At 46.2% G+C, this 17,877-nt stretch overlaps 1 protein-coding gene across 10 annotated transcripts in view; it reads right to left on the bottom strand.

The window, feature by feature from the left end:
• fryb (furry homolog b (Drosophila)) overlaps positions 1–17,877 on the bottom strand; it is a 59,169-nt gene that overhangs the window by 29,585 nt on the left and 11,707 nt on the right. For 9 of the 10 annotated variants that reach the window (XM_081702934.1, XM_081702931.1, XM_081702932.1 and 6 more), the window contains exons 2-19: positions 14,222–14,412; positions 12,073–12,126; positions 10,839–10,978; positions 9,728–9,818; positions 9,342–9,421; positions 8,682–8,762; positions 6,863–7,031; positions 6,539–6,631; positions 6,280–6,378; positions 5,429–5,530; positions 4,568–4,671; positions 4,327–4,435; positions 3,315–3,401; positions 2,968–3,139; positions 2,594–2,726; positions 1,312–1,419; positions 709–943; positions 428–601 (exon numbers count right to left, since the gene is read on the bottom strand). In XM_081702934.1, coding sequence (XP_081559060.1) covers positions 428–601; positions 709–943; positions 1,312–1,419; positions 2,594–2,726; positions 2,968–3,139; positions 3,315–3,401; positions 4,327–4,435; positions 4,568–4,671; positions 5,429–5,530; positions 6,280–6,378; positions 6,539–6,631; positions 6,863–7,031; positions 8,682–8,762; positions 9,342–9,421; positions 9,728–9,818; positions 10,839–10,978; positions 12,073–12,126; positions 14,222–14,341 — 2,151 coding nt within the window. In that variant the 5' untranslated portion in view covers positions 14,342–14,412. Of the gene's footprint in view, positions 1–427; positions 602–708; positions 944–1,311; positions 1,420–2,593; positions 2,727–2,967; positions 3,140–3,314; positions 3,402–4,326; positions 4,436–4,567; positions 4,672–5,428; positions 5,531–6,279; positions 6,379–6,538; positions 6,632–6,862; positions 7,032–8,681; positions 8,763–9,341; positions 9,422–9,727; positions 9,819–10,838; positions 10,979–12,072; positions 12,127–14,221; positions 14,413–16,494; positions 16,892–17,877 lie in introns of those variants that run through there. The other variant, XM_081702933.1, reaches the window with a different exon arrangement.

Genomic DNA, 17,877 nt, shown 5'->3' with positions numbered 1-17,877 from the left:
CACAATCCCAATAAGTCCCAGTGACAAATGTAACAAATATCACAACCAGTCAACAACCTTTTACATGATACCACCTTTGTGGTACAAAAAAATCTAAATGTTGATTTTGAAAATCCTTTTATTTTTAAGATACCACCACCAAATTTACTGTAGAAATCTATCTACTAAGTACAAACACCAAACAGCACTTCATACTGATTGCACTCTATCCCTATCTATCTTTATCTATGCCTTATGTCTTTTCATTCATCCCTGCATTCACCCACATACTTTGTAATTATATTCATGACTATTGTTAATTTTCAAGCTATAGTTGCCAAAGCTGACACCAGGCAACAAACTGCATTTTATACTGATGGCTCTATCTAGCACTCCCTTATCTCATCCTTCTACCCTCCAACTGAAAACAATTTGTTGAAGCGCTCACCTCGGCCTGGCCGATGGCGGCAAAGAGACAGCGGATCTCTCGGAGCACGGCCACGGCCAGCTTGCGTGTGCTGGTCTGGCAGGAGCAGAGCAGTAGCAGGGCCAGACCCTCCACGGCGTGCAGCACCGTGGAGTGGGGGCTACGCTCCACCGGCAGCCTGGAGCCCCCACCGCCCTGGACAGCGGACACAACACGCACGCGACACACACACAGGAGTGTTAGCTGGTGTCCTGCTGGGAGTATAAAGGCTTTAATCCTGCTGGCGGGCCGTGCTGCGCTACCTCGGCCGTGCGCTTGCCCGGGGTTTGCAGGGCCAGCCTCCACTGGGCAAGCAGCTGCAGCAGGAGCTTCACTGATGTGTCCTGCAGCACCTGCTGGGTGTCCTGCACCTCCCGCAGCAGGAAGTTGGTGTAGCCAAACAGAACATCCTCCCGCCAGTCAGGAAAGTCCAGCAGCAAGCTCTGCAGGGAATTCTGGGCAATCAGGCGGAGCTCGATATCCATGTGGACTGTCAGCCTAATGGTTACATAGAGTTATACACCCAAACCCCCCCCCCCCCCCCACACACACACACACACAAACACACAGGAGAAAGACACAAGACTTAAGATAAACACAAAATAATAAAGGACCATACACACTACGACACAGGCCAAATTATTTCCTATCACCATCTGATATAGCATTAAAGAAAAATTAACCATTAATTATAGTGAGGTCCATAAAGTAAAAAAAACCCACCACATAAGGCTATTCAGTATGGCTGTACTGGCTGTATTAGCATGTCTGTAACATATGCACGATGCATGACTTTCCCTGGTTAATCCTTACGGTTCGAGAGGGTGAACTAGGTCTGGGTTTGTGAGAAGCTGCCTGACTCTCACCTGGCCAGCAGGTCGATGAGCTCAGGCTTGGACATGCCGTCAGGCAGGATGCGGGGAATGGCAGCCACACACGTTCTGAACAGGTCGATCTTTGGTTTCCTCTCACCACTGAGAGAGAGAGAGAGAGAGGTAGAGAGAGAGAGAGAGAGAGAGAGAGAGAGAGAGAGAGAAGGAGAGGGAGAGAGAGAGAGTGAGAGAGAGAGAGAAAGAGAGAGAAGGAGAGTGAGAGAGAGAGAAGGAGAGAGAGAGAGAAGGAGAGGGAGAGAGAGAGAGAAGGAGAGGGAGAAAGAGAGAGAGAGAGAGAAAGAGCAAGAGAGAGAGAGAGGAGAGGAAGAGAGAGAGAGAGAAGGAGAGGGAGAGAGAGAGAGAAGGAGAGGGAGAGAGAGAGAGAATGAGAGGGAGAGAGAGAGAGAGAGTGAGAGAGAGAGAAGGAGAGGGAGAGAGAGAGAAAGAGCAAGAGAGAGAGAGAGGAGAGGGAGAGAGAGAGAGAGAGAAGGAGAGGGAGAGAGAGAGAGTGAGAGAGAGAGAGAAAGAGAGAGAAGGAGAGTGAGAGAGAGAGAAGGAGAGAGAGAGAGAAGGAGAGGGAGAGAGAGAGAGAAGGAGAGGGAGAAAGAGAGAGAGAGAGAGAAAGAGCAAGAGAGAGAGAGAGGAGAGGAAGAGAGAGAGAGAGAAGGAGAGGGAGAGAGAGAGAGAAGGAGAGGGAGAGAGAGAGAGAATGAGAGGGAGAGAGAGAGAGAGAGTGAGAGAGAGAGAAGGAGAGGGAGAGAGAGAGAAAGAGCAAGAGAGAGAGAGAGGAGAGGGAGAGAGAGAGAGAGAGAAGGAGAGGGAGAGAGAGAGAAGGAGAGGGAGAGAGAGAGAATGAGAGGGAGAGAGAGAAAGAGCGAGAAGGAGAGGAAGAGAGAGAGAGAGAGAGAGAAGGAGAGGGAGAGAGACTGCGTGGGCTGAGGCTGACTGATATCTCGCTGTGATTTTCTTCTCTCCCTGACATTCAGACAGACACAGGTAAATACCAGGCAGTGACAGGCGACATTTTGCCTTTCTGAGGCCAAAACGAGAACAGGGAAAAGCACACTGTTCAGAACACCCACACATGGGTAGGACGGCGCACAAATACAAAACATGCTGCAAAACTTCCCCCTCGTAAAAATGTATCACGATATTACAAGAAAGGACGCTGACGCATCACCCAGGGCCTGGGGTAGGGTGTGTGTGGATTCTGACTGGTCGAGCTCGGACCCTGCGGTCCTCGGGCTGTGGCTGCAGGTGAGGTGCGTGTGCGTACGTGATCATGTCCTCCGGTTCTTTGTTCAGCATCTGCACGTTGGTGAGCATCATGCAGCGGCCCACCTCCTTATCCAGGTGTCTGAGGATGTTGTCGATGGCCTTCCTCACCTGGGAGTAGTACAGGGCCATACCTGGGACAGCATAGGGCCATTGACACGGGTGAGGAACAAATGAAGAAGATAGAACAGACACACACTCCCGGTACTGATATATCGATAGGACTTTGCTTAATTTCAACCTCTGTAAGCGTGTTTTTCCTGTCATTATTGCAATGTTTTTTGTTTTTTGGGGGGCAGAGGGGGGGTTGTTGGTGTAAGTTGTCTGGCTGCGTGAGCTAGGGCCCTTCCTGTCTGTACCCTCCCGAGCACTCACCGATGAGCTTGGCCTCCTCCTCGGTCAGCGTCTTGCTCAGGTAGGTCTTCTTCTTCTTCAGGGTGTTCCCTGATGGCAGCGTGGCTCCTGTGTTGGGCATGGGTGGCTCACCGTCCTTCTGCTGCAGGTTATCCGCGATGACCAGGAACGCCCTCAGCGCTATGTTCATTCTCTGTGTAGCGCACACACACACCCATGAACACACGCATACACCGAGACACACCCACACACATACACACACACATCTGCATGTCTGGATTTTTTTTCAGGATTCTTTCAACTTGCTCTAGCATTCATGCAAGTATGAAAACGAATTTATTCTGATGGCATTATAGATTAAACTTTACCTCTGGATTAAGACTGAAGGCTTTTGCCGATTTGCCAACACTGAGTAAGTCACTGATGATTTCCTTCATAGCAAAATCCAGTCTTTCCTGTATCCAGGACAGATAGAAGGGGCAGATATAAGGCCAGCATGTTTGAGTGAACAGGACAGTCAGATGTCAGCCTGCTGGTCTGAACTGCGCCAGCAGATTCAAATGCTGGGCAGAAGACAGAACGAGGAGTACACAAACAGCTGAGCGTGGAGAGAGATGTAAATAAATGACGAGACACGGTATCTTAGTTATACTTATGTATCATAGTGTATTCGTATATGTGTGCATATCAGTATACATATGCATTCATGTGTATATTTGTTTGTGTGAGTGTGTGTGTGTGTGTAAGTGTGTATGAGTCTGTGTGTGTGTGTATGTGTGTTTGTGAGTGAATATGTGTGTGTGTGTGTGTGTGTATGTGTGTGTGTGTGTATGTGTGTATATATGTGTGTGTATGTGTGTATGAGTCTGTGTGTGTGTGTGTGTGTGTATGTGTGTATATATGTGTGTGTGTATGTGTGTATGAGTCTGTGTGTGTGTGTATGTGTGTTTGTGAGTGAATGTGTGTGTGTGTGTGTATGTGTGTGTGTGTGTGTGTGTGTGTGTGTGTGTGTGTGTGTGTATATATGTGTGTGTGTGTATGTGTGTATGAGTCTGTGTGTGTGTGTATGTGTGTTTGTGAGTGAATGTGTGTGTGTGTGTGTATGTGTGTGTGTGTATGTGTGTTTGTGAGTGAATGTGTGTGTGTGTGTGTGTATGTGTGTGTGTGTATGTGTGTGTGTGTGTGTGTGTGTGTATATATGTGTGTGTGTATGAGTCTGTGTGTGTGTGTATGTGTGTTTGTGAGTGAATGTGTGTGTGTGTGTGTATGTGTGTGTGTGTATGTGTGTGTGTGTGTGTGTGTGTGTGTGTATGAGTCTGTGTGTGTGTGTATGTGTGTGTGTGTGTGTGTGTGTGTGTGTGTGTAAGCATTATGTTATACCTGTGCTATAAACTGGATGATCTTGACAAAGATGTTGAGAGGCATGTCCCTTGGAACTACACTTCTAGAGCCTTTAGGGAACAGCGTGGAAATGATGGAGGTGAGGCGGCTGAGGAAGAAGAGAATTACCATCATCATCATCATCATCCTCACCATCATTACATTATTATCATGCTTTTGTGTGCGCGTTCATAATCCCCGGTACGTGAGCACTCGGTGAAACGTTGCCCTGCTGCGTTACCTCTGTGTGGCTGTGTTGCTCTCACACTTTATGCGGATCATGTAGACCCACAGCAGCCTGTAGAGCGACTCCAGCGCCACGCGGGCCATTTTGTGGTCCTTGTTCTGGATGAACAGACGAGCACCTTGTCATTGTGCGCCTTTCACCAGTCCATCTCATCTATGATTTCATTTGTCAACGCATCTGTCCATTATTTACTACCGATTTCACTACTGTGAAAAGGAAAAGTTGTGATAAGTTATAGAATTTTAATTGTTATCTTTCTGTTATCACTGTTCAGGTTAGTGAGTAGCACCTGTATCCCACATGTCACCTCTGTTACGCAAGACATGCACCAGCTACCCTGAAGTGTGGGGGTACGAGGGGGACCAATCTGGTCAGAGGGGGGATTTCTCCACTTAACCCCCAGAGCTGCGTGGCAGCCTTCCGCATTATGGAATGTGGCGAGATAACACGGATAAGACAGAGTGACATGGAGCATAAGAATACAAAAGAGACAGAAAGTGTGTGGTCAGGTGTCAGGCAGACTCAACTGACTGCGCATGATGGATGTGATGTGCAGGACGGAATAACAGAAGACAGGACATGACAGATAAGGAACGAGATAGCGTCAGAAAGGGCTTAAGCCTCGTACTTAAACTTCCACACCGCAGGCTCACGTCCTGTTCTCAGAACAGCACGAACTTCCGGCTCTTCCCAACCTTCTCTGCCTCACCTTTGCTTCTCATGCCGAGAAAGAGGCTCTGGTGCACCTTGTTCCACTCAAGCTAAGCTCGTCAGCGTTTGTGTTGGAAACGTTCTCTTGAGCAGGTTTTGTGTGCCACTTGCCGTACTTTTTATGTTCAGTGGTGGGAGTGTTACCTTGAGATTGGACAGGCAGTTATTGAGGAAGACGTGCCACCTGTTGAGGAAGACCTGCTTCTGACTGACGCACAGCAAACAAGTTACCAATGGATACAAGGCCTGCACAAAGGACACACACACACACACAAGCAAAAGAATAAAATCTATATTTATTAAGATGAGGAGAACACCTAACTCATACTTGCTCAAGCTGTCATATTCACAAACTGATTGGCAATGTCTGAAATAATAGCTATAGGACATTTATAGACATTTAAATTAAGACTAAGACTGAAATAGGAATTAAATGATAATGTGAAGTGTTATGTAAAAAAGAAAATGCTGGAAACAAATGGTGGAAGATTTGATTGGTTATGTATATGCTGTGCTTTTGTAAATTTGCATAATTTATTGGAGGAGAGATCTTAGAGACTATCTCAAAGCACTTGTCATGAATATTTATTCTAAATGCCATCTATGCAGACAGGAAGGATGAAATGTATTGACTCAGCAGATGGAGGGAAAACCCAGTAGTGGTTCCTTTCTTAGCAGGAAGCATCTTTTCCATGAACAGGAACTTCAGAACCACAAGCACCATGCCTGCCATGCTTACGTATTCTCTCCTGTCACAGACACTTTCCTGTTTTACGTGTCATCTCTTAGTCCGAAGGTTAAAGATTTACAGCAAAGAGGAAGTACATGTAATGACAGGAAGGCAGACGCATGTGCTGAAATTCATACGTGTGTCAGCCACTGTGAAGAGCAGAAATCTCTGCTTGGCATTGTGGGCATCGCACCACATACTGAGAAACGTGAGCTGGCACGTGTGCTGGAGTGTGCAGGGCTGCTGGACCCAGCGGTTCACTCACCAGGGAATGCTTCTTCCTGGAAGACAGGTCCAGGGTGGTGTCGTACAGGCTCTCCACGAAGTTCCTCAGACACGGCACATTCACCTCATTCTTCACAGTCTGGCAGAGACGCAAAATCAAGACACTCTCAAGTTACAGAATTATTGTACGATATTATCAGGTTTCCGTTAAGCCGTGGCCGTGGTGTCATAACAAGATGCATCCTGAAAAAAACTGAAGAGGTTTCAGTCAGGCCCGGGTGGGAGGATTGAGGACTCACAGCTGCCACTGGGACCAGAATCTCCACGAAGAGGCCGGCCAGAGAGTGCTTAATATCTTTATCTTTCACTTCTAGGAAGTATTGGGCACATTCCTGTGAAGGAACAGACAGGCAAGTAATCAGACCATAGCCATGATGCACAAAGAGAAGACACTCTTTCCAAAATAACACTAACTTCCGATTTGCCCTTGTTCTGAAATGGAACAATGTTATCAATTGATTGATTGATCAATATTATCGATTGATTAATTGATCAGTCTTTAATTTCACCCCCTTATGCTGACCCAAGAGGTCTGTGCAATAGAGCAAGTAAGATCGGTGGACCTGCATGAACTGGAAGGAGGCCTCGAAGTCTTCCACCGGGTACATCTTAATGCGGAAGAACTTGACGCCCATGATGAGACTGATGATACTCTTGACCACATGAGGGCTCTGCTCCTTCTGCCTGAGCTCCTTCAGCTCCGAGATGAACTTCTTCCTCACCGCAGGAAACCTGAGAGAGGATTTAGGCAGAGAGAACACACAGGAGGTGCGTGTGCATTAACACCGCACCTAACACCAGATCCCTTTCAGTGGCCGCTCACAACAGAGAACGGCCCTGGGGATCTTTAAGAGGAAGCACCAGTGTTTTCTTGCGTTTGTCTTTAAGGCCTGAAACCTTCACGGAGTAGTTCTAGAGATAATCTGCAGAGCAGATTGTGCCAAGCACAGCCCCTCAGCACAGAGGCATGAGATCTTTGTCTGATTCTGTGCTGGCCAAGAAGAAAACCAGCTTCAAATGATCTACTCAGTAGCTAAGCAACACAGAGCCTGAAGTAACCCTTAGTATGTTATTTATATGTTTGAGGACGCGTATGTGTGTGTTTGTGGTGTTTCTGTGTGTTTCTCTGTGCATATGGGTGTCTGAGCTCTGATTGGGCTGAAACAGTGAGCACTCTTTAGCTCTATATTTAGAATGGCATCTGGAATGGGAGGATCAGGGGAGAGCTCCCTCTCTCCCTCCCTCCCAGTCCCTCTCTCTCTCCCTCCCTCTCCCTTTCTCCCACTTTCTCTCCCTCCTACTCTGCCACTCCCTCTCTCTTCTTCTCTGTCCATCCATCCATCTTTGCCACTCTCTCTCCCTCCTACTCCTCCACACACACACTCACTCACTCTCTCTCTCTCTCTCTCTCTCTCTCTCTCTCTCTCTCTCTCTCTCTCTTTCTCTCTCTCTCTCTCTCTCTCTCTCTCTCCCTTCCTACTCCCTCTCTCCTACAGGGCAGTGGAGAGGCTCTAAATGGCCATACTGAAAACTGGCTTACATATTTATTTATCTTTACAGTTTCAGAGTTTTCCACTTGCCTTCACACACTTACATAAATTCCAAAAACACTTTTCAGGACAATATAACGAAGCATGCAGAATCATCAACATCAAACCTAGTGTCCCTGAAAGGATAAGACTGGACTCTATCCCTGTGTGTCACTGATGAACCATCCTCTGAATCTAAGTGGACACATCCCCCATTAAGATAATGGCTTCCACTAATGCTCCATCCCATCGGTGTCTGCTTAAAAGCAGGTCAGCTGAGTGTTTGGTAGATGAGGGCCAGGAGTTCGCCGGCCTGCATACAGCACCATGTCACAGGGGCCAGTTGATTACAATACACTACAGGCATTTATAAACAAACTACAAAATACAATACACTACATGCATTTATAAGCAAACTACAAACTACAATACACTACAGGCATGTATAAACAAACTACAATACACTACAGGCATGTATAAACAAACTACAAACTACAATACACTATGTGCATTTACAGGGGAAAACATGGCTGCATGATCTTTGACCTAACATCACTATTCTACATACCTGTTAGTCTAGGAAGATAATATTACATAACCAAACACAACAAGCAATGCAGATTTTCTCATGTCAGAATGAGAACTGCCAGATGCTTTAGCTGCCGACCCACATAAATCAAATGTGGGGCAATTATCTACAGTGAAACATTACAATTATAACTGGAAGTTGACATAAATCTTCCCCCGGGTATGTCGAATTTTTCCACCCATATAAGAACTACCACCACCACCACCAACAACAACAACAACAATAATAACAAGAAGAAGCCACATCTGAACATAACGAGCTCACCTGGATTGTGCCACCACACCAACCACCTCAGCATAAAGGTCAGCTACTATATGCATGTTGGCTGTGTTGGGCCCCAGGTACCTGTGGGACAGAAAGTCACTATATGTAACTGTATGCAGCTGTTATATAGAACATAGAATGACCTTTATGGCATTGAGGTGATGCTTTTATCTAAGCAACTTCAGATTATGACTGAATACAATTCTAGTAACTGAGAGTTAAGGGCCTTGCTCAGGAGCCCAACAGTGGCAACTTTGTAGTGGTGGTGAACTGGCAACCTTCTGATTACTAGTTGAGTACCTTTACCACTGAGCTAGCACTGTTCCGAGAAGGGCATTGAAGTGAGTGCTGTCTTTTTGGAGATGTGAACATTCAATTCTAGTTGAGGACTCGAGAATTGTATCATCAGAATGTCATCGTGCTAAGAAGCATACTAGTAGGTTGTTACAGGTGCAATCCTGTACATGAATATAAGAGGCAGTGTACCCAGTACACACAGACATGAAGATAGGCATGTGGAATGTGAACTGTAAGGAGAAACAATTACATATTTGCTAAAATGTATTACTTTCATTAACATACAGTATTCAGAATAAATGTTAATGTTAAAATAATGCCGCATTAGCTTCCAGTGTGCGTGACACTGAGTGAGATATTTACCCTTCTTTATATCTGAAGTGCTTAAAAGCCAGATTAATGACTTCCTGAATAAGGCCATCCAGAAGAGGGTGGAGAGGGATCTAGAGACAAAAGCACACAGACACATCCCGGTAAGAAGGAGAGTCGCTCTGTCCTAAACAATCGCTGGTCCAACAGCACCTTCGGAAAAAATGCGGCGGCTACTGACATACTTATCAGACAGTCAAGCTGGCTGGCCTCATTGAAACATCTCTCTTAGGAATGCATATATAGGAAAATGCCATGTGCTTAAAAACTATCTGAGCACACTGGGTCTGGTCTTGATGTGATATCACATTGTGTAGTTACTGTGGTGCTTTGATCTTAAGTAAGATATTTTGGTGGATATTAAAACCTTTGCAGCCTACCTGCTTCAAAACTTCAATGAGTACCAGAGAAAATATGAAGTCAATGGCTAAATCCCTCCTTTCCATGAGATAGTCCTTCTGCTGTTCATCACTGGAAACACACACACACACAGAACATTAACTCTGAGTGCATTCAGACATACGTATTACTGAAAATCAATGATGAAAGGATTCTGTTTGTTCCACATCACACATTATCTATCTTAACACAATCATTTTTACATTTATATTTTACTTTTAACAACAACAACAACAACAAAAAAAAAACATTTGACAAAATCATCATAATTTTGGAATGCTGCAAAATGTGCTGTTTGACGGAAATGTGGAGTTTTACTTAAACCACTAGCACTAAATCACCACCTCAAAGCCAATACCACTAAAACCAAACACACACAAACACAAAGCTTGCATCTCACTGACACCTTAAAACATAAAAGCAAATACATACTATAGAAGAATTTATGAAGAACTGATTCTTTTCAATTAACTTTGGCTTAAGATATTTTAATACAAGGTAAATGCTTGATACCTGCTTGATGTGCAAGTTGTTTATATAAAGTGTATAATGGCTCTGTGTTTGTGCATATAAGTGTTTATCAGGTGTGTGTGTGTGTGTGTGTGTGTGTGTGTGTGTAAATACACTCTACAGATATCTGATGAAGAGTAAAAGGATTAGAGCAGAGCCAGGTGAAATCAGACGCCAGACATCAATCAAACATGCATGCGCACACACACTCATATGCATGCATGCACACACACGCGCGCACACACACACACACACACACACACACACACACACACACACACACACACACACACACACACACACACACACACACACACACACACATGCATGCAAAAATACATGCACACATGAACTCACACACAGATTGTGTTTATGATGTTCTTTATAAAGCAGGTGTTCAAATATGATTACACACATCTAAGCAGAAGACAATGTGTGTTCAAACATGCACGACAATGTTCACCAAGACAAAAGAGCATCCATTCTGCCAGAGCCGTCTGGACCCTGGTTCTGCATGTCTCCCTTTCCGATTGTTGATTGTTGGCCTAACGGCTGCAAACAAACAGCAGGATTAAAGCTCACTTTTTGGACTTGGTGTTGGCCCGGGGCCGATACTCGTGAGACTCGTCCTCCAGGCCATTCTGACGCTTGTACCAGTCAAAGAGGGTACGCAGGATAGAAGGCAGGCAATATTCAGCCAGGGAACTCATGGTGCTGATCAGCTGAGAGTCCGATAGATGCAGGGACAATAAGAGTGAGATGGAGAGAAAGAGAGAGAGAGAGTGAGCTTGTAGGTGACTGCGACACAAATTTGATCACTTTGCTATTCTATCCATGCCTATGGAGATGAGAATTGCTTCCTTGCCATTATAATCTATAAACTGCTCTAACTAAACATTTGACTGAACTGGATGTGAGAGGGAGTGTGAAGGGAGTGGGCCATTCCAGGAGCCTGGAAATATATGGAGGATTGGGATTTGAGGCTGGAACTCCAGCCAAAGTGGTGAAGGGAGGGGTGTGGATGGGCTAAACCAAACACAGGAAGGGAGGGGTGTCTGCATGCAGACTGCTTGGTATTCCCCTTCATGCCTCCTCGCTGTGAGGTGAACAGGGGGGGCAGTGTCCCACCACACGCACACACACAAGCAGCCATACTGCTTGAGGCTGCAGTTCTGAGGGCGAGGTGAGCTGGACACCGGCCAGAACTCGGAGGCCGTCCAAGCCCACAGGCATCACCGGCTCATGGAGAGCTATTCTTAGATACAGACTGGGGGGGGTGACACACAGAGGATTCGGAAGGAGTCCAAAACGTTCTCACGTTCCCCTCCAAAACAACCATGCAGCATGAGTTCACAGAAATGAGGAGGAGGACACGTAGCGTGATAGTAACGGTAATCATGTGACACACTGAGTACTTGTTTAGAGGTCCTGCTGCTGTTGTATTTTCTGTATTTGTTCATTAGCTACGTTCTCCTGTACTGTCATACTGAGAATGGTCAGCAGTGCCACAGATACAATTAATCATCACCAACAACTCAAATACTACAAATGGAACCTTGCGATATTGTAACTGTTCCTATTACACAAGAGGTTTTGGGGTTGAAATGTGTGTTTTTTAATACTGGATAATACTTTTTTTTTTTGTTATCTTCATTACGTTGTAAATAATCCTCTGGTAATAGATGCTGTGACAAGAAAATAAATATGTCTGAGGAAAATAATTTAATCACACCATGTCTCTGAATTCATCAGAGTTTTACGGATTATCAATACAACTGTTTTTGGCACATGCTTGTAGATCCATAAACCCAGATACCTGATCAAACTGATGGTCTTCTCCTCTCTGTAGAGATTTGGTGAGCAGCTTTTCCTGCAGAAAGGAGTGAGAAATCTCACCAGATAAAAAGAACTGCTAGAATGCTATACATCTCACAGAGTAACATACAGACACCCTGACAGTGACATATATCAGAATAGATTTGACTTTCCCTAAAAAAAGTCCTCTTGTAAAGAGTTTATTGTATCACACTTTTATTTCCTGAAATCCAGGGCAAAGTGAAACCAAACTCACAAGGCTATGGCATAAATAAAAATTATATTCAGACAGAGTATTCTAGACACTGAATAGTACAGGGCTTGCAGTAACATTCGTGCGTATGACTTATTATTTAGAGAACACAAACAATATGCTATTAGGAGTGTGAACAAAATAAGTTATTAACCCTGTTACCCTCCAAACACACACACAAACACATAAACACATACACACACACACATACACACACACACACACGCATGCGCACACACATAAATCAATCATATACAGCTGCTATGTCAAGCACTGTGGCTCAAGACTCCTACGATATGCTTACATGCTTGATATTTGACTAAAGCTAGTACTGTGTGTGGCCTTACGTACTGCCCTAACACGAACATGTAATTATTTAAATCTGAAATCTTATCTTTATTGCATTAATATAAAATAAGATACCAACATGTACATGGAACATATACATAGTTAAGAGTATTTAAGAATATGTCGTCCCAACAATCTGAATAGCAAAATGAATTCAGGCACAGCTGACACACTAGCTGGCACTCTAACTATAGAAAATCTATGAAATGAAATGAAATCTCCTGTAGTGCCTGCAGCCCAGGAGCAGAGGCCTGTAGTGTCCAGGCCTGTTCCCGTTTCCTGGGCTGGCTGGGAGCTGCGTGAGATCCATGATGAGTCATGGTAAAGTTAACTTCTTGTCCTGCATTCCAGAACAGCACAAGTAAAAGCTCATGGTGAACTCCTGTAGCACACACTAGATGAAACAGGAGCTGTGTGGTCATCGAAGAAAGCTGGTAGTTCACATCTCAGGACAAGTAACCATGGGACACGGTGGGGGGTGGGGTGTTGTGTGTGTGTGTGTGTGGGGGGGGGGGGCTTTCCTCTGCTGCTGTGACATGCCTGTAATTATTGCACTTTCCCTGCTTTAATAATAAGCGCTCTTGGCTACAGGAGCAGGGTGTGTGTTTCAAAAGTTAAACAATTACACAAGTAACCTGAGGCCAGACGCACGCCTCTTCCTTAAGACGCGTGAGAGGATGTGTCAGTTAAAGTATTACAAGCATATCGGCCCCGGCAGAGCGACTTAGCAGGGCAGCAGGGCTGTAGAGCAGTCCTGCCTGTCCTGCTGAACAAGGACGAGCATGACCTGTCTGTCCAGACTCTCAACAGCACTGCCACAAAGAAGCTGTGAATGTCCTTAATGCTTTGGAAGCGCATTTCTACAGCAGCGCTCGATAGATGTAAGAGTGGGTCCTTTCCTTTCGGATGTGACACAGTGAGTTGCAGAAGCACGGGGGCGAATCCTAAAGGCATGGGCACTTTCCACGCAGGCATGCGGGTCTGCACAAGGTGCAGAAGGATCAGCTAACATGGAACACAAATAGTGGGGTGTGGTGTTGAACTAACACCTCCTCAGCCAATCCCGTTCCTCGTATGCTTACACAGCTGTGCTAGGCAACTTATGAAGTCATTGGCACTGCAGAGAAGACTGAGGTCTTCGTTGGTGAGGTACAAGCCCCACGTGTGTAAATATCTGGGGCCTTCACTGGCTTGCAAAACTGAGAGGATCACCAGATTATCAGATGGTGCTGTCTTTTTGATGTTGCACTAAATTTAGACATGATCCTTAGAATTATGATAAGTTCAGATTTTTACCTCATATATGTGGGCTTCCCATTTCATTGTACTCTGTCCAAAGAAAAAGCCAAAGTACAGCTATATTTCACATACATACACATTAGAGCAAAGTACACATAAATGACTTGATTTCTCAGGTTCACCAACGAGTGTCTTGTTACAGCTTTATCATACACACACACGCACACGTACACACACACGCACACGTACACACACACACACACACACACACACACACACACAGCTCGTAGCTGAAGCGAACGTTTCTTACCAGTGGCTCTGCCATGATGATGCGGATCTTGCGTTCAGACAGTGTGGTGAAGTTGGCAAAGAGGCTCTTCAGGACGAACTCGCCCGGTTTGCTCTCGGGATCCACGACGACAGGCATCATGGCGACCGGACCTTTCCTCTCGCCCTGGCTGATGCTCGCTGTTGGAACAGAGGGCTTTCCTATGGGGGATGCTGGACACACAAACATGCACATCGTTAGGAACAACTAGATGCTCAAGCCCTGCAAAACCCAGCTGGAGGTCTGCCTCACACTTTACAAAACCCTGCTAGATCTCTGCTTTACACTTTACAAAACCCTGCTGGATCTCTGCTTTACACTTTACAAAACCCTGCTGGATCTCTGCTTTATACTTTACAAAACCCTGCTGGATCTCTGCTTTACACTTTACAAAACCCTGCTGAATGTCTGCTTTACACTTTACCAAAGGCCTCATTAAGTGAGTTGTTTTGCAGTAACTGGTTCTGAGCTTTACTGGGGTCATACTAGAATACGAAATACAAAGCAAACTGTAAACGGGCAGCTTCCCCGCTTCCAGTGCCATACATCCAGGCAGGGAGAGCAGCTGGTGTTTTCATTTTAAGCACCACCGAGTCACCACTCGGGCGCTGGGTGACGGGGGGTGTGTGAGGTGGCAGGAAGGTCAGAGGACAGGGAGCGGCGCTTGTGCTCAGGTTTGTGACGTACAACTCTTAGAATAGACCAGTCTCAGGTGCCTCGCAAGATGCAGAATCCAAGCTCTTCTCTAAATGGACTAACAGAGACGTTAGTCTGAGATACAGCAGAGAGCGGTTTGTTATTAAGTGTGTGTGGGAAAGTCATCGGTGGGGAGAATAATTTCCGTGGTCTGAAAAAAATTGGCCACGATAAAGAAAAACCTTGCAAGAGGACAGTCCTTGGATTTTGTCACAAAGGCTACTGAAATACTGTAAACGGACACAAATACCCTGTTCAGGTGAAACCTCACTGAAACTAAAGTATAAAGGCAGTGACTGCAGTAACACTGCTGAGTCATTCAATCAGCTTCACTCTGTTCAATCAGTTTCTAATCAACGATCATGAAAAAGAGCCCAATCAGCCTTATTCAAGCAACACCGTAGGTTTCAAGCAACTGATGGGCTTTAATGAACACATGGTAACCTGGGAGCTGGTTAACTACCTCCCGTAATGCTTTTTGGAAACCTTTGATTCGGCTCTATGTTAGTTGCAGCAGCTATAGGCAGTGCAGGGGCAGTCTACGTTAGCAGCAGCAGTGCAGGGTGAGTCTACGAGTCTGGGGTGGTCTACATTAGCAGACAGCACTGGGGTGGTGGTGCTCTACATTAGCAGGGGCAGTTCAGGGACAGTCTGCATTAGCGGCAGCAGCACCGGGGTGGTCTACATAAGCATCAGTTCTTGGGATACAGGCAGGTCCAAACTCAAGCGTCGCTCATGGTGGTGACTGACTCCAGGTGCCGGACCCCAGCCCGTGCGTGCGAGGGAGAGGCCCTCAGCTGGAATGACTATTACCTCCGTGTGCTAACGAGAGACAGGACGCGTCTCCTTCAGCAGCAAAAGTGATGATACAACACACAGGTCATGTTTGTTTCTCTAACCTTAAAAAGTAAACACTGTGCTTCAAATAGCTGAGGGTGTCCCCATCAGGCAATAGGAAGGACAACATTTGTGTGTGTGAATATTTTAAGTTCCGCACAAGAGTTGTGGCAACTGCTTTTAGTCTTTGGTAAGCGAGGCTTTTTTTAAGAAAACAACGCTGCAAATTTGTACTCTCTGAAATGTTTAACAAGTATCATGGGTTTTCCAAAACTGCTGTCCTCAATCTCACATCTTGTCTTATATGGTCATAGCAGAATAGTACATCTTTTCCAGATCAAGGCTGAACCTGTGGTAAGGGGCCTCGTCTTCTCGTGACAGGGGCCCTGGGAGCAGAGCCCCGGGCAGACAGGCAGAATGCACTACTACAGGGTGCAGCTGAGACACACTCGCCAAATGTATTGCCTACTTAATCCATTTGGGCTGTGCAACAAGGAATCTCCAGAATGCATCCTCCCTCCACACAGGGTACAGAAACAGCACACCCAGACAGACGCACACACCCACACACACCCACACACAAACACAAAAACTCACAAACATGTCTGTATCCAAGATCCCTCCGTAGCAACAACTCCACACATATCCAAACACACATGCCCGCATGCACGGTTGCTTTGCGCTCTGGCCTGCAGGACACTGGGGTCGTATGCAGCACCTACCCAGGCCCTTGATGAAGCTGATGACACTGGCCCGGCTCCAGCGCACTGGTGACACCTCCATACTGCCGCTGGCTCTCTTCCAATAATCCCACAACAAAATCTAGCCCACTAGTTTAGTGTCATCTTCGTCACGCGGACGGGGTTGGTTCCAGTAATCCTGTCCCGATCGGCCTGCTAGCTCCATATCACCTCCGCACTGCACACTGCTCCACGTCCATGTCGCCCTCCGGCAGGGGGGACCCTGCTCCGGACAGCGAGGCCAGGCTGAGGGCTGTGTCGTGGGGAGAGAGAGGTGAAGGAGCCCCGGGCTGCTGGGTGAAGGAGAGCTGAAGGGAACACTACCTTCCTCTGTGGCTCCTCGCCGGCATGTGATAGCAGCAAGCTCTCTCTGATGAGAAGGTCAGGCTGGAATTTCAGCGAAGCCCAAAGAGAGAGAAGGGAGGGCCAACATGGGGCTATATTTAACCTCAGCCCTCTCACACACACAAACACACCCACAGGCGTGCTCTGAATACAGCCCCGCTATTTTACCATGAGCACATACGCACATGTGCTGAATGCGTTCCAGAAGCTCGCTAACATTTTACTACTGTTTCATCCAGATAGAAACCGCATGAGCAAGACTGTACCTAATACACACACACACACACACACACACACACACACACACACACACACACGGTCTTTGTCCTGGATGAGAACCACAGTCTTAGTCCAGACCAAGATGGTCAGTGCTAAACTAAAGACGACTGAATAAAAAACAAACACAGTGACAAAAAAGCCCTTGAGCCTGACTGCACGGAAGACCTTGGACACTCCGTGACTCCGTGGCCCTAATGAGAACTCAGAGGATTCAGCATTTACGCTCTCTCTTGCTCTCTGTCCAGCTGTCTGTCTGGCCATCGGCATACGTGACTGGCGAGAAGCATTTAAAACCAAAAGTTTAGCATCTGTGCGCAAGTGTGTGTGTGTGTGTATGTTAAACCATGTTAATGGGAGCAAGAAGGTGGCATATGCCTGGCTGCCTTAGTCTCCATCTCTGATGACATTACCAGACATTTAAGACAAGGTGTAAGCTGGCAAGGTGTGAGGGAGAACACTGATCAACACACATCAACACTGTACTACACACAAGCAGCGTCTGGAATTGATGCTACCATACACGTAAGGTGGCTGAGTGTGTGTGTGTGTGTGTGTGTGTGTGTATAGAGAGCAAAGAGAGAGAGAGAGCGGTGTATTTAGGCCACCTGTCCCGCCCACAGCCAGCACTGTCAGGGTGAAAGTGTCCTGTGCTGTGGGTGTGTTCTGCACACTTGGAAAACAGAATGGTCTTCTGTTCACCCTGAGCTAGCAGCAGGTTTACCTCCACTGATGACAAAGGTC

This window comes from Electrophorus electricus, chromosome 19 (genome assembly GCF_041902795.1).
Source record: "Electrophorus electricus isolate QZ-2024a chromosome 19, ASM4190279v1, whole genome shotgun sequence".
NCBI lineage: Eukaryota > Metazoa > Chordata > Actinopteri > Gymnotiformes > Gymnotidae > Electrophorus > Electrophorus electricus.
Note: the sequence above shows the minus strand (reverse complement) of the source record. Positions and strands in the feature narration are given on the sequence as shown.